The sequence below is a fragment of the Platalea leucorodia genome (genome assembly GCF_965183815.1).
Source record: "Platalea leucorodia genome assembly, chromosome: 6".
NCBI lineage: Eukaryota > Metazoa > Chordata > Aves > Pelecaniformes > Threskiornithidae > Platalea > Platalea leucorodia.
In genome coordinates, this window is record NC_138828.1 from 41,567,537 (window position 1) to 41,588,835 (window position 21,299).

The 21,299-nt window shown below is 35.7% G+C and overlaps 1 protein-coding gene across 3 annotated transcripts in view; it reads right to left on the reverse strand.

The window, feature by feature from the left end:
- Positions 1-21,299, reverse strand: part of FSTL5 (follistatin like 5) — a 362,482-nt gene that overhangs the window by 85,561 nt on the left and 255,622 nt on the right. For all 3 annotated transcript variants that reach the window (XM_082314957.1, XM_082314955.1, XM_082314956.1), the window contains one exon: positions 19,208-19,374. In XM_082314957.1, coding sequence (XP_082171083.1) covers positions 19,208-19,374 — 167 coding nt within the window. The remainder of the gene's footprint in view (positions 1-19,207; positions 19,375-21,299) is intronic.

Here is a 21,299-nt window from a genome sequence, read left to right on the forward strand (position 1 = left end):
AGGAATGTGGAAAGAAAACATTCATTTGACAATGAATCTTTGCTTAGTTGTCTTAGTGTTAATACAACAGAAACCTAAAGGTGATTTTTGTTTATAAATCAATAATTATTTCCTTTGGTTTTCTAACTTGCTTTCATATGCTAATGCTTTGCATATGAGAGAGTCTATGATCATTTGCCTGCACTTCTTCATTAACAGCTCTAGAAAGACTGTTGCCAGCTCTCCCCACAGGAGAATGTATAATGAAACAGACTGGTTTAATTTCTTCATCATCATAGAGACTAGGATTTTTTTTTGTTTGTTTTGGTTTGTGGGTGTTTTTTAAACCACAGTTAATTTATTGTCAATATATTGCTCTCTTAAATGACTTTTTTCTTTGTAAAAAAACCTTCTGTACTCCAATCTTGAGTATTCTCTCATCTAGATATCATAACATTCCCCCCCAAAAACATCTCCCCCCAAATGAAAAATATCATGTCTTTATTTTCCTTTTCACTCATTGCATCCCCACTGTTCCCTGCCCAAATATCACCTGCAACACATAACTGAGAATTCAGTTCAGAGAATTTGAGAAGTTCAGAAAATTGATTTAGGAATACAGTCTAGATTTAGCTGATCTGAAGCCATTATACCCAAAATTGACAGAAGACTTTTAAATATTTTTTTACATCAGAACACATGTTTGTTCTAGAAAAGAAGGCCTAACTCCCTCACAAAATAACTTTTGATCTAGTCCCTAGAGTCCCAAGTAAGATACAGGTACATCATAGTTAAATCATTAATGTACATAATTAGAGCTCAGTAGCTGGGTCTTCCACATTTGGAGTGATCCAAAGGGGTCGTTTTGGACTCAAAAAAGAGGAAATATTTTCTTTCAGTTTTTTCATGTGGAGTTTTTCGTTTGGTTGGTTTTGTTGTTTGGGGTTTTTTAATTACTTTTTTTTCCCTCTTGTAATTTTTTTAGGCCTAGATGGTAACTTTCTGAACAGCATTTCAGCCTCAGCTTTTTACACTGAGATCCAAACATTTTATAGAACTGAACATACTGTATTTAAGAGATCTATGAACTGGTTAAGAATCTTCTTTTGAAATTTCCCCTCTGTAAGTTCAGTTTCGGGCAGCTGATGAATTCTATGTGTTTTTCCTGGAACACCAGCAAGCACCAGTACCTCAACATTGGTATACAGTAAAAAGTCATTTTTATGCACCACAGTTTAAACTTACACACTTTCACAGAACTGATTTTATGGGGCCTGTTTCATGTAGGTCAGAAGAAACAACTTATACAATCTTCTTATGGCCTTAAAATTTTCAGCTTCTAAAGAACTTGAAAATATTACTCTTAACTCCAAAACTCCACACTTTAGGAAAAGGAAGAAGAGAAGGAGGAAGAGGAGAAAAAGACAACAAGGACAATAAGAAAAAAATACGGGAATGAGGACATGAGAACTAGAGATGTGAATTCTTAGTTACGTTATCCTCAGACTGATAAAAATAGCTTACTGAGTCCTTAATAAATGGAACTAGCAAGCACCAAATATTTTGAATTAATAGCTTTTTGACTACATATGAAACTTGTATTTCCATTTGCAGTCTTTGATAAACCTAAAACAAGGAAGCAAATTATATTGGTTGTTATCTTTTTTACTGATGGTTAATAATGTAAACACTGTAGCACTTTTATATTAGCTCAGCGATAATGACATCACAATTTGGGTGGGGATTTTCCCCTCCTCCTTTTAAAGAGAAATCTTGATTTTCTTACGGGAAAAGAAAAAAAAAAAACATCATCTGTCTCTGAAGTGATCAGGAAAATAATTTGCACCTAAGAATTAAAATTTTGCATTGGTCTGCTGTGGAAAGGCTGCATCAATAATTGCAGCCATCCAGATATTTTCATAACAACAGCTGTTTGCTTGTAAAACACAGCCAGTACATATAATACCCTTTTTTCCCTATACATCCCTCCACGCTTTCTGCATTTGATTTCAGTCGACTCATGGAAGTACCAGTAGTACTAGTGTCGCATTTTTGTTCATATTTTACATATTTATTTGTCAGTATCTGTAACTTAACGTTACTACGAGGACACAGAGAGTAGATAGCCTTTTGAGGGTTAACTGGAAACATTTTTAAAAATAATTATTGATGTATGCTTGGTTTGCCAGATAAATTCAGCTCAGGCTTTTCATGCTAATGTCAATTTTACAACTCCTACTTTCCAAGTAATCAGTTTCTCTGTTCGTGTTGGCAGAGCAATGCAACTCTGCGGTTTGCTTTGCATGTCAGGAAGAAATTAAATTCTATAAAGAAATCTGACAATAATTGCATTTGGCACAAATCCAAGATTTTTTAAGTTCTCCTTCTAGCTCCAAAGGGAAAACAAAACCTAAATTTCCTAAGCACAAATTTTGTGTACCTCCTCCCAATCTCATATTTTACAGCTGCAATAAGAACAAATCGTGAATCTAGTGCAAATCCACTGGTTGAAGCACCAGCCTGACAAAAAATTGTAAATCAAGTCAAAGCTTAAAGAAAGAAAGAACACAGTGTAATATAGTAAGCAGTAGTACAGTATACACAGTAGAAAGTGGCAGGATCTTAAAAGAAACTCTGTTCTGAAGAATGTAACACCAGACAATAGTTTGTGGTTATTAATGCAGGCTAACTTTGGTCAAGGGAAATTAATCTTCCTAAGCTTCTTTTACAGTCAGTTGAGAAAGCGAAAGGTAGCAAAATCCTTTCATGGGACAGTTCAGTGGATTTGTCTTTGTTCATTGCTTTCAGTTACCATCTACCTCTCTGCTGACCATGGAAACAAACTCTCTAGCTACAATTAGACCTTATAAGTATTTCATTGGTCCCTCTCTTTCTTGACACTGGGGAGACTGGAAAAAAAAGAGGAGTAATTTTTACAAGGGTATTTTTCAGCACAGCAAGGCAGCCTTGCTAACATGACTCTACTGCCAATGGGGAAAAAGCTGATCATCCAGTGAGTAATTCAGAACGTCTAAGTAAATCTCACATTTTGAGGAAACTGTCATGCCTGTCTTCCTAAGCTTGTCTTACAAATGGTTAATGCGAAGATCACCGTCTATTATCTCTTCCTAAAATAAGACTTTGTGATGCATTAGCCCTGACCACTAGTTGAATTGAACAGGATTTGTCTGTAGTTAGCTAATCTGAGAAAAATATTTCTCTGCCTATAAATTAATAGAATAACACTGTACCTACTTAAATAAGCAGAGATGTATGATTTTTCTTTTATTCTCTTGCATACAGTAAGGACTGCAGTTTCACTTCATGAGGAAATAGTAACATCTAATAAATGGTAACATCCATTATTGTATGGTAAATATGCAGCAGCTTTGTACTTTTCAAACTATGTCAGTGGATTAAAAATTGGTTTTGCTATTTTGAAACTTAATAATGTTACACGTTTCCTGAGAACCTGCTGAGAGACCACACTGAAAAGTGCCATAAAATCCCTCACTCCTAGATCACCAGTGAGAATAACAACTTTATTTTATACATAGTCATGTAAAGAGAATTTGGATCTTGTATATGGGAGATAACAACTAGACATAACTGACAGTTTTGCCAAAGTACTAGAGCTCTTGAGGCTAGCCATAAAACATCACTCATCTTTTACTTCCCAAAAAACTCTGTAACTTTATGTTATCTTGCTATGAATCTGCAATAATGACTGCTAATTTATTTAGACATTCCAAATCTCCAACTGAGTAGATACAGCTGATTTTAAATGGAAATTTCAGCATGCTCTGATACAGCTGTCTTTTTTATTGGTTCATGTTACACACAGAGATCTTCAGAATGACTCACATACCATTTAACTTCTACTCCTTTTTAACAAAACAAATTGTTCTATAATCAGATTTAATCAGATAAAGCTATTTGACATTCGTTTCTCATATATTTTTCAATTTAACATCATAACCAGTGACATGAATTTATAATAATCACCCAATCACCACAGTTTATTACAATTCCCCCAAACCGTTCTTATTTTTTTTTTAAATTGGCTTTAATTGTAGATGTATTTATTATTACCCTCCAAGCTAGATCTGCAAAAACAAACCAGCTTTGCACTGTGCAGTTTACTTGTATCAGATCACATTCAAAAGTGACATCTAAGTCCTAGGAGGCCCCAAAGAAGCAGAAGTACTGACACAGTTTATGCTTTACGGTGCCTCAATTTAGGGTCAGATTTGTGGAATGAGTTTGGCAAGAGCATCCCCATTTCTATTTTCTTTCTTTAAACTCATTCTATTTGTAGGAAGAGTGCAAAGAAATCACTGAATACTTCCTAAATTCTCCTGGTTCTAAACCCATCAACTCTTCATAATTACACCGGGATAAGTCTGAACTTATTTTCCATCGCTTAGCTTACAAGCACTTTTGTTTTAAATTTATAAAGTTTATTGGAGTTTTTGATCTTCCTATTGCATAAAATATGGGGTTTCAGTTTTAGTTTCTTGAGTACAAACCCCTTTTCTTATGTTGGTGATAATTCATATCTTTGATTCCTGCAGTGTGCTCATCTTAAAGTAATAGAACTCATTCATTTTATTTCACAGAAACAAATTTCTCAGGATGTTTCTTAACAACCTCAAGAGAATCTGCATACACTACAAAAATAACCCTTTATACTTTCACATTACTAAAATTTTCATTCAATTTTCATCCAGTCCATCCCATGTATTTCTGTACTATCCAGGAGCGAGACAGACAGGCAGGTAGAGTGTCTTCAAGCTTTATGCAGTCTGCAAAAAGCTCTGCAGGATAAATTTTGTTTTATTACAAACTACCCTGTTTACATGTGATAAACCAACCAACAGGCAATAAAATACCTTGTCAAACACATACAGCTTTCAAATATCTTGCAGACAAAACTATCTAAAACAAAAAAGATAGAGATTGGTAGGGGATCTCCTACTACATGGTAGCTGAAAAGGAGATACGTGAAAAAAAAGAAAAGAGAGACCTAGTACCTTCAGACCTGATTTGGAAAATCAGAGTGACTCACTTCACCCCTATTCTTAGGGTACAAGGGGAAATAAAGTATATTGTAACTTGAATAGTTTTCTTTAAAATGATCTCTCATTTTATATGCAGCATTAATGTATGATCTCCAGACAACAGTAGAGAGAAAATAGGGCCAGTCACACACATTACTTGGATTATTAATACAATGCCATTTGTGTCAGGTTGTTATAAAGTATGTTATGTAAGAAACTGGCACATACATGCTTAGAAATATTTTTAATGGAATTCCTATAAAAAGATGGTTTTTTAAAAGTATATACCTGAATACATACAACAAAGTGAGTGACATCTGTCCGCTTCCATCCTTTGCTCTTTGCTTATAAAATCAAAATATTGAGAGCTTGAATGCTAGCACAGCAGCTTTACTTAACAAGGGTCTAGCCCAGATTGACACACTCAATACTCATAAAAATATTTTCCTTGGAGCCTTTTAAGCAAACAGCAAATCCCAGTCAATCTGAACCCAGCACTCACTATGAGCTGGAGTACAACAAGCAAAGGCTGAATTACACTAATAAAAAATTGAAAGCTGAGACAATTTACATTTAATACCAATCTTAGTTATCTGCAAGCATCACACACACGTTGCCTTTGCTGAAACCACTAATACAACATTACATGTTCATCAATCTAATCTTTCATCACAAGAAAGCTTTATTAGGCAAGATCAATTCCTTGATGTCAATGAAAGAAAAGACACTTCCGTGCCATTGGCAGCAACCTCAAGACTTTCACTGTAACCACTGAAACTAGTTATGTTGGAACAATTTTTTCTTTTTCCCTCTCTACATAAATGAATTGTGATGATACTTTTTAGTGATAGCCTTTGAATCCTCTGGTCACGGTTTCCGATCAGGTAAACTGTCGATGATCTTAAGGGTCTTTTCCAACCTTAACGATTCTATGATTCTATGATTCTAAGATCCTGGTACAAAACAAGATAAATTACAGTGTTCAGAAAGTCGTCTGTAAAAAAAAAAAGTTTCAGCATGTAGTGGTACTGACAAACATATTTTCTAGAGCTGTACCAAGTATGACTTCTGCACTTTTACTAATATGAAGCCAAGATGTTATGAAGAAAGCTAATAAGCCTACAGGTATCATATATTTTGATTGTTGTCTATATACAAATACAATAGCATAATACCAAACTAACAAAATCTTGTATTTTCTACACATTATGACCAGTAAGATATTTATGTTTCTCCTTTCCAGTACATATCTTTCTGTTAGATCTATTCTGTCTTCAAGTCACAGAAATGAGGATGGAAATTCCCCATTTTATAAAGGGATTGTGAACAGTAGTCATTAATATTTTCTGGCTGTTACTAAGTAAAGAAATCTTGGTGATATTTACCCACTTTGTTCTTACTAAACAGTCACATCATTTGTTATACGTATAAAGTTTACCATATCCCACTACTTCCAAAATTCTTAGTAAACTGTGTATTATTTTGAAGCAAACTGCCTGAGGTACATGTGTTTCTTATGCATTATAACAGTTTAAAAAAAAAAAAAAAAAAATCAAACACAAGTACTTTCAATTGCACAGTTGAAAATAAGCCATAAGCCACAGTTAAACAAAGCACTTATCTAAAAGATTTATATGCAAATCAGAGCATCACGCTGAGTCATGACCGTATTCTTGTGCTCTCTTTGAACTGAGAGTAACAGGCTCTCTCTTCTGTGAGACATCCACTGCTTCAATTTTACTACTGCTGTGCCAATCATAATAAGTAATCCTCTTTTGTTGAAACAATAGCTAATTCTTTGTTAACAGACTTCAAGTTTCTATGGGATCTACCAAAATAATTTTACTTCTCAGTACACCATTATTGTTTATATTTGTCTCCCGTATTTAATTTTTGCTTTTTTAACTACTGCTTTCTGTAATGGACCCAAAAATTCATTAGAAGTACAAGTCCTTTATGAACCATGAAGATATATATACTATACCTTCTTTTTTCACCTTTGTTCTATGTTTTCATATTAAACAATGGGATAGTACCATTCATCGGAAAGATTCTATGCTACTGTCACCATATCTAACTGTATTATTGAAATACTGTCATACAAATTTGTCTTATATACAGTAAAGCCTTACTCTGGAAGACTGAAATGCACAGAAGTTCTTTTTCTAATGCTGATCCCTCCAGCTAACCCTTGGTTTCAATTATATTTCACTCTAATTATAACCCTATCATCAACAGTTGCTAACTGATCATAGAATTTATGTTGGAAATAAGATCTTTAATACAGAAGGGTGGGAGAAAAGGCAGCTTTTTTTCCCTGCCTTCCCTTTTGCTATAATTTAAAATGTTAATTTTTTAACACTCACAGCTTAAACTTCGAAGCCTTTTTCATGAATGAATTTGTTGTCTGATGTTAAAACCAATGTATATCACGTCAAAAACATGAAGACAAAACTTCAGTCATCTTTCATTAACTATAAGTGACAATAGCAGGAACTTCACGGAATTTCTAACATTTGCCAAATTGCTGCACAAAATTTAAAACATCTTGCAGACAAAACTGATATGGCATTGATATTTTACTGTGCCAGAGTACGGCAATTCCATTTTATTTCTCATTAACATGAACAGGTCTGCAAAGACAGACTTTTGCCTGGAAGGAGCATATACTCTATAAAGGAAGATACGGTCTATGACAATTTGAAATGAAATGCCTAACTATTTCTGTTATCAAAATTCTTAAGAATAAATGGACACCCAAATCTGATTTTAAACCAGACAAGATAACCTACTTCAGATGAGAGTGGACAAGAATGCTTTCTTTTACTCAGATACTCTGAATTTTATTTTAGGTTAATTTTTTTTTTCCTTCAAGTGTTCAGTTAAATATCTATATGAAAAGACCTAACACTGGAAAACATTACAATATTTTCCTTAGAAAGTTCTACAAAAATGTTAATCATCAGCAAAACAAAAACATATTTCGTAGGTATTTTTGGATAACTGTCAAAAATCCAGTCACTTCTATCTCATTTTATCTGCAATAGTATAATAAAGAATGCAGATTCAGTGATCCTCTGTAAATTCACCTGAATTTTCCTTACTCTAGGGTAGGATAAATTTTTATACCAAACTAAACTAGACATTATTTAGGAACACTGTTTCAAGCTCTCTACTTCTGGGTGGAGTTTTAAGTGCTACAATAGCCAGGCATACATGAAAGGAGAATTAGATGGACATCATTGATGCATCTGTTCCCCAAGTGCACAAATACATCTTCCTTTTTGTAATTCCCACCCACTTTGAAGAGTACATCTCCTACATTCTTTATCAGACTAGAAGGAGCTCAGATCGAGCTTCACATAAAAAACTAATCCTGTGAAGAGCAAGAAAGACTGAAAAGTTGATTCTCCATCAGGGCGTGGCAGAAAGTTTTGGAATGTAGAAAATGGAAGCTTTCACCTCCAGATGTAACAAGTCCAACTCAGGCAAGTAACCATCAAAATGTCATTACTATACAGATGTTCCAAAGACTGTGCAAAATTGTATGGTTGTATCAATCTTATTACCTGTAAAGCATTGACAAAATGAGAGTGAGAAGACAGAGCAGCAAACGGAACAAAAGGCAAAAGGAGCCCAGGTGAGAATAGCCAGGAGACTGTAGAGATCACCATCCTCAAGACTTTCTTTTCAGCTCAGAGCTGAAGCATGACCAGATGATGGACGGAGAAAGAGCACCATTGCTTTATCGAGCAATTGTTCCCAATGTTTCCAATGTTCCAAGGTTTTCAAGATCATGACATGTAAATTTGTCACAGTATTAATAGTGGTAAATGTAAACAAATAAAAATTATTAAACCCCTGTAAAATATACTACAGTTAAAATGCAGCATTTTAGCAATATAGATGTGAACTAGAAATAGAAACCTACATGAAAATCAAGCAAAACTACAGGAACCATTAAAAGTACTAACAGAAAAAGGCATTGCCATAATTCATACTAAATTCAGGAAAGCTTTTAGTTTATTTTATCTCCCTCTTTAACAGAATAATGAAAACACTTTGGCAATGGAGACAAAGGTTACTTATATCAAAATAGAAAAAGTTCTGAATGCAAGCTTTTGAAAAAGGAGCTTTAGATTATCAAGATGCCTATATAAAAATGGTATAAAAATGACAAAGAAATGAAGAATACACAGGAAGGTGATAACATTTATATATGGCACAGAACTTCGGGTGATGAAAGAGAAATTGGTCTGTACTAAAGTAGATGATCAGTAAAATTTAGATATGAATGGTAATGGGAGTATGGGTAGATAGATCACTGAGCAGTCTGATTCAGAAAAATCTTAAATGTCATCATTTGAAAAGCATGGCAGACATACCATCTTCTGTTGTAATCCTGTCAAAAGCCATAAATTAAGCAGGCTTGATCTGGATAAGTAATTTGCTTCATGTCACTTTTTCAAGTAGTTGTACTGGTGACTTTACAGGTGGGTGACGATTTTCTTTTTGAGTCAGTACTGAATCAATACTTTGGTACACTTCTAGAGGATGTTTTCCTAATTATTATTATTTTTTTTAAATATTACAAATGCCAGTTGAGCCAAGTTCCCAATAGGTAATTATGTCCTACCTATCTTAACTCTTCCGCCTGGGATGCTTGTCAGGGAGGGGCAGAAACGGTTTCTTTTTTTGATGTTTAAGCAATTGTGCCTCTCTGTTCAGTGAAACAGACTCTTGGATATCAAAACACTTTTTTTACTGGTGATGTGGCCCTCCTATTTAATGTACTATAGCAATGATTTGAAAGTCAGGGCTGTGAGCCACAGGAGGCCGTTATTAACAAAGCATCTTTCTCCTGCTTTTAAGAAGGACTGACCTTTCCTGCTAGCTGTAGCCTAGTCCAGGTTGCTCTTTTGAGACTTCTTTTCTAAAATAATAACGTGAAAAGCTTAGTATTCTTTTTGCATCCTATAAAACTCTTTCACACAGTTCTTATCAAAGCTGTGGAAAGCATTAAGTCTAGTAGGATAGCAAAAGTACTGCCAAATGACCTGGACAAGTTGGAAAAATAAATATGTAACTAGTAATAAAAGCATTCAGAAATAATGCTGTTTTTCACCCAGCTGAGGGAATGTATACTGCAGAAAAAAATGAGAAGAGTAAATCAATAACTACACATAAATATCAAACTGAATTTTTTTCATGCACTAATCAGAACTTAATAGCACAATCTGAATTTCCTAGTATCAGCAATATAGAGTGCAGGCATAACCTGCACCTCTATATATACATATATAGAAAAGAAGAGAGAAAACAGTGAGTTTGAACTAAAAAGAAAGGGTTGGGGGAAAAAGATGCTATGGTAGTGAAAAAGGATGCTTACAAAAATTCTGAAGTCAGCTTATAACGCAGGTCAATAGTAGATCAAATAGTAAATCAATAATAGATCAAATAGCTTTCTGCTAATTTTAAAATATAGCGAAGACAGGCAAGAGTGAAAAGAAAGGCAGGTGTGATAGAAGTTCTAGTGTCACTGAAAAAAGGAGTAAAAGTTACTATAGCAGTAGGACAATAACAAACTGTTTGAATGAATAATATGGTAGAAAAAGCACAATGTATTTAAAAGACAGCTTGCTGAAAGGAAAACGTTAATATAAATCACTAGCTCTGCACCTGCCTTAAAATATTTCCATGTTTATACAGAATCTGCTAATTAGTATTTACAATTGAAAACTTAGAACAGGCAGGGGCCTACCAAAAATAACGATCATGCAAATCAAGTAAGTTGTTATTTGCTGTCTTTATATTCTAAGTGTACTTTTAGAAATTTCTATATTTCTAAAAAAAGTGTCACTGATGTATTCTGGAATCCCCAATGAAACTAGACAGAATCAGCTGCAATGCACAGGAAGATATGTCTATGGAGAAGAAAAACAATGTTTTGAACACCTTTGGTATTCATATATTTCAGCTCACACAGAAGACCCTGTTAAACACAGCTCGGAGTACAGAACTATCATTTCAGCTACTCTTCTAAAGATGTGTGCAATGCAACGTGTTAAGAAATTGGTTTGGAAGAACCAATCAATTCAGAAATCCACAATGTCCCTTTTATTTTATTGATAGTTTCTGTCTGTAAATGTCAAAAATGTATAGTGCTGCCTTCCAGGTAGTTTACCATGGCTTGCCTGGGGTTATTTTCAAGGATTCCTTCAGGGCAAGGGGGAATGGATATACATGTTATATTACCACTTTTCACTGTCACAAGGCCTTTCATTTTTAACTTCTGAAAAACAAACAGGAAAATACTAACAGACTCAGCTATTTTGGATATGCTTAGCAGAAACAGCTCTAGAACACAGAATTATGAGCAGTGCAAGACAAGGGACTCAGGTCTGCAAGAAGCAATTACTTTGCCCCACTCTTGCTCTGATAGGAAAAGGACCAGGTCATGATCTCAGTTACACTGTTGAAAGCATGAGAGTCGATCATGGTCCACAGAACACGATTCTGTTCACCTCTGAAACCAACACTTTCGTTTCTAATGGAGATCATAGAATCACAGAATCATAGAATACCCTGAGTTGGAAGGGACCCACAAGGATCATTGAGTCCAACTCTTGTCCCTGCATAGGACAACCCCAAAATTCACACCATATGTCTGAGGGCATTGTCCAAATGCTTCTTGAATATTGCCAGGCTTGGAGCCGTGACTACCTCCCAGGGGGAGCCTGTTCCACCACCCTCTGGGTGAAGAACCTTTTTGTGATGTCCAACCTAAACCTCCCCAGGCATATCTTCCTGCCGTTCCCTTGGGTGCTATCATTGGTCGCCAGGGAGAAGAGATCAGCGCCTGCCCCCCCTCTTCCCCTTGTGAGGAAGCTGTAGACCGCAATGAGGTCTCCCCTCAGTCTCCTCTTCTCCAGGCTGAACAGACCAAATGACTTCAGCCGCTCCTCATATGGCTTCCCCTCTAAACCCTTCACCATCTTCATGGCTCTAAAAATATCTAAAAGAGAAAATGAAGCAGACTGATATAGCACAAGAGGAGAGAAAGCCCATGAGGATCTTAATGATTCTTCATAAAGAGAGAATCATCAGCTGGCTCAAAGTTAAAATAGTCCTCACCATAAAAAGATGTACATAATAAGCCATATCATAAAGTTCTGCAGTATTATAACTTCGATTAAGCTAGAGTTATAGAACTTGCATGTCCAGATTATTTTAACGGGAATCAGTACTTGTGAATGAAACCTCATCACAATCTTTTTCACTGTACTTCCTTAATCCAGAAGATTACAGATCAACACTAGTACCTGGTTTAAATATGTCTTTACAGTGTCATGAAAACATGATGCACAGTCTAAAGTAGTGTTCATCATGCCATCACTAAAATAAATATTAAAATAGCTTCAGTATTCAAAACAAATAAAACATGCCAAATCTTGCAAGTCTTACATGTATTCAGTTTCCCTTTTGTGTGATTTATCCCACTGCTAAAGAATTAATTAGGACTCAAAATCAGATTCCAAAAAAGGGAAGAGAAAAATAAAGGATGGAAGAGAAATGAATGAAATTATTGCACTGGTGGTCAAGATTAAATACTTTTGGCATATCTATAAGTAAATAAAAAAGCATTAGAGATTTGATAAAGCTGATTGGAATCTCTGACAATAACTATTTTCACTTTACTTTTAAGATGGAATAGAGAAAAAAAATTGGTATTTGACCTATTAAGTAGAAGAGAAAAGGTAATAATACAACCTACTTAAACACTGAGTAACAGATAAAGGGCAATTCAATACATATAAAAATAGAAACGTGCTGACTTTGACGAGTCACTCAATCAAATCCAACCACTTCATTAAAAATTCAGTAGAAAAGGTATGAGAGAGTTTCATACAGATGGGTTTAAGAGGCGTCATAAGCATAATGTATGAGGAAAACCTGCAACTAGGCTGTTAAAGTGAACTCCATATATCCTGGTTGTAATACACATAGAATACCGCTGGACCACGTAGAAGATAGAAGACACTGCAATTGCTGCATTGCAATTCCACTATTATGTACCAAGGAAAGTTCAAAATAAGCTGGTCAGGAACCATTTTTTTGTATTGAACAAGACTGGTAGCTATTTGACTACAGTACTATGACTGACCAGTTTGAGTTGTTCATTGTTGGACTACGAGTTACTGTCTTCCAAAAAGGAAGAGGTTAGGAGCATCATCTCTGAAGGCAAAGCCGAAAGGAAGGAGGTTCTTGTGTTCCCTTCATGTCATAGGACCCCTACACTTCCCCTCACACAGGGGTGAGAGAGTCACAGCAAAGAATTCACAAGATCAGAGGGGCAATGGCAAAGCTTTGGGGAGGATGAAATCCTCCTGATGAATGAAGCAAGACCATGCAGAGCTTGCTGCAGCAATTCAAAAAGTTACTGAGTTGACTGAAGCCAACCCTGGAAGTAGGCATTCCCGCTTTTAGGACACCGGAGAAAGAAGAAATCTGTTTATATGAATTTTGAATTTCTATTCTGTTTTGCCTCTTAATCCTCACTTTCTTTAAATTTAAGCCCTCTAGTTTATATCCTAATAAAATCTGTTGAGATTTTTTACTTTTAAGAGTTGTTGCCTTTGGGGAGCAGAAAAAAAGATTGAGGCATATTTCCCTGACACTTCTGGCTCACCTGGGATTCTGTCATAAATACAAACACAAAAAAATAAATTCTTGGAAAACAGGGCATTTCTATTTATGATCATTGCCTTAAAGTCATAACTGTGTCATACTAAGAATGATTTAACCATGCATAAAGAGAAGTTTGTATGTAGGTCCATACTATCCCATGGGAGAAGACAATGTGAAAGGGAATAATTCATGAGGTTCTCCTGAGAATTTTCTTAAAAATAAAAAAAGGGGGGGAACAGGGGGAGAAAGGGTGAGAAGTTGGAAGGAAAAGAAAAGGGCAGATGTCAGCAGTCCTTTCTAAGAAATATGCTTAGCATTTTGGACAATCTGAAAACATTTCTGTCATCAATTGCTGAGTAGAACTCTCCAGAATGGAAGGGAACATGTTCTTTCAGAGGTTATTAGCTTTTAATGGCATCTCCATTATGGTGTTTTGGGGTTGTGTTTTTTGTTGGGGGCAGGGAGGGGGGAAAATATATCACTAAGAGAATGCAGACTGTTGAATGATACCAAAAAGGTGAAAACTGTAATCTGTAAATTAATTTTAACAAGATGAACAAATGAGAAGTTTTGAGAGAAAGATAATCTATAACATAACTTCAAATACCCCAAAATGGAAATATTACATGCTTCCCGTGAAGGCAGTCTAAAGAAAGATATCATGAGCTTTTATCAAAAAGTCAAAGTCGAACTACACTCTTTTAAAAAATTACTAATTTAAGTATGTTAGCAGATGTTAAACTTTACCTGTGGACAAGTCATCTAAGTAGATCATGTATAAATGTAAGAACAAAGGGCAGACACCTTGTAAGAAAAGTGTGATTGCTGACAGGTATAGGGAAGAAGCTTAAGGCAAAACTGAAGGAAAAGGTCAGAAAAAGAATAAAGTAAAGTGAGATATAAGAACTGTTAAAAAAGTGAATGAACTAACATGAAAAAAAAAGTAATATGTACCGCATATGGGAAAAAAAATATGCTATTTTTAAATTTTCCATAAGTGAGAATTATTTTCTATGATGAGTTATAAGTTAGGTAAAACACATACAAAGAGGTAAGTGGGAAGACAGACAAGAAATTTAAGATGCAGGATAACAGCAGGAAAAAAAGCCTTTCTAGATGTGTACTAAAATATCAGCAAAATGCCCTGCGATATCAGTTCTGTAGTGAGTCACAGCACAATTAGATTACAATTTAAGTTAAGTAAAATTTGCAGAGGCATACAATTTTTCATGGCTTCATTCAGATGGATGCTGATTATCCCTGACTCCCATCAGCTTCAATAAGAGAAAGATCAGTAGCAAGATGCATTACTTCCACAAATAGTAGTCATAAGTACCATAAGAAGACTTGAGGAGTACTAAGGACTTCTAAAATTACCAACTGGGTATTACCAGTAATGTTATTAATATCTGACCATACACTTGATAGCATTCTCTAAATTATTTTATCGTGTTTTAAATGCACTACTTAAATACAGTTTTCATTATCAACCTTTGAAAGTCAAACAGTGTTTCTTAACATTTCTTTAAAATGTCTTAAGAGTATGTAACACTATTCGTTATTTAAGACTGGCTCTTAGCCACTCCACCGTTGACAGCCTTAGACATATATCCTGTATACTTTCAGAAGAGTAGATTATTTTTCAACAAAACAGAAATTCAACAGTCATAATTTGAGTTTAGGCTTGGACTCTTTTGCTGCTTCTTGTTGCATTTTCCCATTTGGCAAAACACTAGAACGTTATATTGGTCTGAGTCTGTCCCTCCCTGAAGCAAATAGCTTAACTCATATTAAGAACCGCATAGTGCAAAAATTTAACTTCTAAGTATGAGCACTTGCTATGATTTACAAAATCACATTGTCACTACTGCTTAGTCTGATTGGTTTCCTATGTATGTGCTGACTTCTGGTTATGATGATCTCTGATGTATTTTGCTGAAAAAAAATATTTATCTATCTTCCCAGGTCAGTGCTTGTCATGTTTTTTCAGAAATTGTACTACTATTTACACAACATTATTAGTCTTGAGATGCACAAAAGTAGTTCTTGTATAACTGAGTAAATTAATAATTCCCAGAGTTAGGCAAACATGACTGTAGTTTATAATATAGCCATAGTTAAGCCAAGAACACATTGCCTCTGGGGACAGCTTAAATTATACAAGGACTTAGGGGTTTTGAATGTTTAAAACTGCCTGAATAAGTACAATACATTCTTTGGTGGTTAAAATGCAACATAAACTGGAGCACACTATGTTTCCCTCTGCATTTGTTCCTTTGAAGTTAATATTTATTTAAGTACTAAATTAATTTTCCATTGTGAAATATAAAACAACATTCTTTTTTGCCCAATTATTTTTCTTTTCCCCAAGGTTTTATTTTTATTGCGTTGCCTGAATGGATACTAAATTATGGCTACATAACAACCTTTAAGCAAATGTGAAACTGTAAGAACCAAACAGGGAATATACGATGAACAAGGTTCAGAAAGGTATGGAATGACCAAAGAAATATGGAAGAAAAAAAAGAAACAGACCAAGGGAAGGTCTAGAAATAAATACAGAGGGATCAAACCAGTGTAAACAGTGAAACATGTAAAATAAATTTTGAAGAAAAGAGACTCTGAGGACCAAGTATCCAGATTCCATTAACTCTTTCTTCCACCCTTTGTTAATCTACAAAGACATATTAGATGCATATCACCTATATAGATTTGAGTGCTATTAATTTTAGTGCCTCACTCCATGGATATCGGATCTGTCATTCTCTTTCTACATTTGAATCATAACTAAACTGTTAACATTAAAGGACTAAGCTATAACACAATTTTTCTTTAAAAAGACTTCCAAGCATTCCAGTTTGTTTGTTTTTCTTAAGCTAACCAATAAACGATGAATACATTCATCTTCAGAATTACACACTCCTGTCACTGGAAGCTTTTACTCCCTTTACAGTTCTTACTGTACCTGTACACAAAATGCACACACAGACATCATCCCAGCACTGCAAGCCTTTCTTTTTATGTTTGTGGGTTGTCAATCCAGTACACCGTCACACATTCCTCCTCTCCTGTTAAATACAAACAAATCTGGCCAATTCTAGCAATCTCAACTTTGCTTTGAATGTCTGATCACCACTGCAGTCTGACTTCAAATTGGGCATCCCATGAGTCTTCAAAACTTCCATACTCAACTCCCTCCCAGCTGTGATAAATACTTCAGAAGTGTGCTAGCTTGGCCCTGGCTAATGGCCAAACTCCCACCCAGCTGCTCGGTTACTCATTCCCCCTCCAGCCCCCACAGCAGGAAAGGGGGAGAAAATAAGAGGAACAGGAATGAGAAGCCTCATGGATTGAGATAAACACAGGGAGATTTCTTACTACTTACCATGGTGGGCAAAACAGATTCAACCTTGGGAAATTTAGCTTAATTCATTGCCAACTAAAATAAACCAGTAATTACTAATTCGGACAGTGGGAAACAAAAAGACATACATTAATAAAACAACAGCTTTCCTACTCCCTTCCCCAGGCTCAACTTCATTCTTTCACTCCCAACTCGTTTATCCTCTGCCTGAGTGGTGCAGAAGGTTGGAGGGGTATGGTCAGTACACAGCAGTTTCTCTTTGTGTCTCCTTTCTCCTCATCCTTTTTGTCTGCTCCAGCCAGGACTCTCCATGGGCTGAAGTCCTTCAAGATAAACCTGCTCCAGTGTGGCTGCTGCGGATATCTGCTCCACCATGGAGCACCTCCTGCTCCTCCAGCTCTTTTTGTTCTCTACTATTCTCTCTCTGTCTCTCTGGTGTTTTTTTCCCTTTTTCAAATGTTTTCCCAGACGTGCCACATGTGTGGCGAGGGGTTCAGCTGTGCCCTGCGGTGGGTCCATCGGAACCATCGAGAACTGGCTGTGCCGGGCACGGGGCAGCCCCTGGCCTCTTCCCTCAGAGGCCACCCCTGCAGCCCCCGCTGCCAACATGTAGGCACCTGCACCTGGCAAAAGTTTCTCTATTGGTTTTTCGTGGTTTTTTTTTTTTTTTTTTGGTTTGGTTTTTTTTTTTCCCCCTTTTTTCGTTTTCATACTCGAAATGTATGTATCAGGCTTTGAAAACGCTCTTTTCACATCTGCAAATACAGTCAACTGAACCTATCAGTTTGAAACTGAGCTGTTAGCTTCATTATTTCCATTCATCATTTCCCTTTTATTTCTCTGTGTCCAGATGCATGTTCCTGTTTCTAGCTACAGCTCATGCCATGTATTATACTTAGAAGTGATTAGTAAGAATTCCAAATCATTATTTACGAGCCTCATGAATATTCACAGAAAGCTAACGAATATTGCAGAAAGGAGGTTTTGAACATGGGCAAGACACTTTCGAATGTCAGTCCTATGATTAATACCAAACTAAAAAAAGCAACACTTATTTAACTGAGAACTTCTCAGAGGATGCTGGTTTTATCCTAAGCCTCTCAAGTAACTCAAAGGTACCATTCAAGCAAGATGAGCTTTGAAACTGCCCCTTATTTTACGAGGCACCATTGTGAGGAAGCTCAATTTACAAACAGAACTAATGTAAAAACAGCAATCAAAACAAAGGTGATGTGCGAGTACAATTGCCACCTTAGAAATAAGAGCATTCACAAGAAAACGAAATAAAGATAATCAAACTAGATATTTGGTTGTGGCGCTATCCCACACACGTAACAGTTCCAGTGATTTCAGACTCACTTGAGTCAGACAGCAAGCACAGCTCCCAGTGTAATGGTTTGTCCACATTTATAACTTTGCTAATATAAAACGGCCAAAGCGAAGTAAGCATACCCACAAGCAAACAAAATACAGCTGAAAGCGTATTTTTAGAGTTTTGTCAGAAGATGCAATTATGTTTCTCATTTTCTATTTCACCTTCCTAAAAGAAAGATTTCTATGTTATACTCATATTCACTGGTGATTCTTTGAGAAGTACCATATACACTGCTGAATATTTGGAGGAATGAGTAAAACAATCAATTTTGTAGTAAAATCCTTCTTTTAGAAAAAATACATTCTTATTGAATTATTAGAAGAAAAGGTTATTATTATGATCTATTCATACTACATCACTATGCATTTCTTAAAATGTCCATTTCACAGATTTCGTTTTTCTTTTAGATGTATAAAATAGATGTAGACTGTATAAAATAGATGTAGACTGTATAATCCTGAATGTATAATGCTGACCGTATTTTGGGCTGCGATTTGTCCTCATGTGCATTTATTGCTATACTTATTCTTTTAAATGATTAGTCTGTAAAACATGTTTTCTCTATATTTAACAACAAGGGTTTGAATACACAACAAAATAAAAGACTGAGTTTGGCAGCCATATAATTTCGATTTGTTTTCTTTGAAACATCAGGAGTATGCAGCTTGTTACATATCACTTTTCCATTCTTTATGAAAAGTTTTGATAACAAATTGTTAAATAGAGATTTCTCTTACTTACATTGATATCTTCCAAATCTAAGCTATTCAGAATGACATTGTTCCTCTTCCAGATGATGGGAGGTCTCAGAGTTCCCTGGATCGCACAACTTAAGACAGCACTTTGTCCCACTGTTGCTGCAGTGGTGCTTAGTTTTTGATCTTCAGGCAGACTCAGCTGAACTACCTCTGCAAAAGAGATATTGTTTGTAAGATTAATTAGCAGGCAGTTTCATAAGGTTAATTAGCATGCACTTTTTGTACACTGGTAATTTAAGGATTTTAATTGGAATCAAAGCAAAAAGAACTTCCAACAACCACAGGAAGTTCAGAGTATTTCAAATAAAGGTCAGCATGACATTTCAATTAAATTGACTGACAAGTATCACCCTGTAAGAAGAGAAGCATTTAACATGAAAATGAATTTCAGAGATAAGACTGTAATAAACATGACAGTGTATCCAGAGTCAGACACTGGAAGTTATTTGACAGTTAAAGCCAATGCAGCAGAGTAGTCAGCACCTCTGTCTGAACTAAGATGGCAGTACTGCTCTAAGAGTCATTAACATGAGTTCATTTTCAGGAAAAAAAAAAAAAATACAAACGGAGCTCAGAGTACAAAACAGACAGGACTGAGACTGAAATGGACAACATAGTGAATTCTGCATTCAGAATATAAAATTAGAGTATAAGATTTCTCTCCTGGTAAGCCAGCATTGTGGTTTAACCCCAGCCAGCAACTACGCACCACACAGCCGCTCGCTCCCCCTCCCCCTCCCAGTGGGATGGGGGAGAGAATCGGAAGGGCAAAAGTAAGAAAACTCGTGGGTTGAGATAAGAACAGTTTCATAATAACAACAACAACAACAATAATAATAATAATATGAAAAGGAAAACGACAACAAAGAGAGGAACAAAACCCAGGAAAAACAACTGATACAACCACTCACCACCCGCTGACTGATGCCAAGCCAGTCCCCGAGCAGCAATCGATGCCCCCCCAGCCAACTCCCCCCAGTTTATATATACTGAGCATGACGCCATACGGTATGGCATATGGCACAGCCCTTTGGCCAGTCGGGGTCAGCTGTCCTGGCTGTGCCCCCTCCCGGCTTCTCACTGGCGGGGCATGGGAAGTTGAAAAGTCCTTGACTGGTGTAAGCACTACTTAGCAACAACTGAAACATCAGTGTGTTACCAACATTATTCTCATGCTAAATCCAAACCACAGCACTATCCCAGCTAGTAGGAAGAAAATTAACTCAAATACGTCTCCCCCTATTTTTGATTGCCTCCGGTATTTCATATTGCAAGAAAAATAATGCATGACTTCAGTAACCTTTGTACCATAACACAAACTAAAACCAAAGTAACTGAACAAATTTCAACAAGAAAAAAATAAATTATGTGAGCATTCATGTTCATGTCAATCCAAGGGAAAAAAATTCTCATTTTTCAGGTTAAACAGAAGTTCATCATTATTCAAGATTTCAAATAATCTTTTAAAAATTTAGACACGTGTGATAGGAGTCCAGACCTTGAAACTTTCCTTGCTAATCTATGTACTAAACAGCTCTAATATTAATAGAAGGCCACTTCACTTCTACGTCCCACAACTCATTTGGACACTTGCATAAAAAAAGAATGATACACATTAATTTGATGACACTGTATACTCTTCCATCTTGTGTAATTGCCTATAGGTTAGAGGCTGAACAGCTGAGAGCTGTCTTTTCACTTGTGGTGTTCCCGATTAAACATAACCTATTCAAATTCTACTTTTATAAGGATTTTGTCATATTAGACAAAAGAGCTATATAGGAACTGAAGGTCATCCAAATAGCAATTTTTCCACTCAGCTGCTAAAGCATGAAAAATCTGTAGATTTTTTGTCTTTCATTTTTAAAGTAAACTACAAAAGGCATCATGTATTTATTCTCTTTTAATTACCAAATTACTTTCATGTAGGAGAGAACAGTAATCCCTCCATTATAGCAAAGCAGCAACCTGTAAGAAAGCTAAGATCGTTTATAGGTTCTTTTTAGCCTCATAAAAGCAATACTTTGTAATTAACACAATTTTTTCTTTTTTTTTTTCCTTTTTTTTTTTTTTTT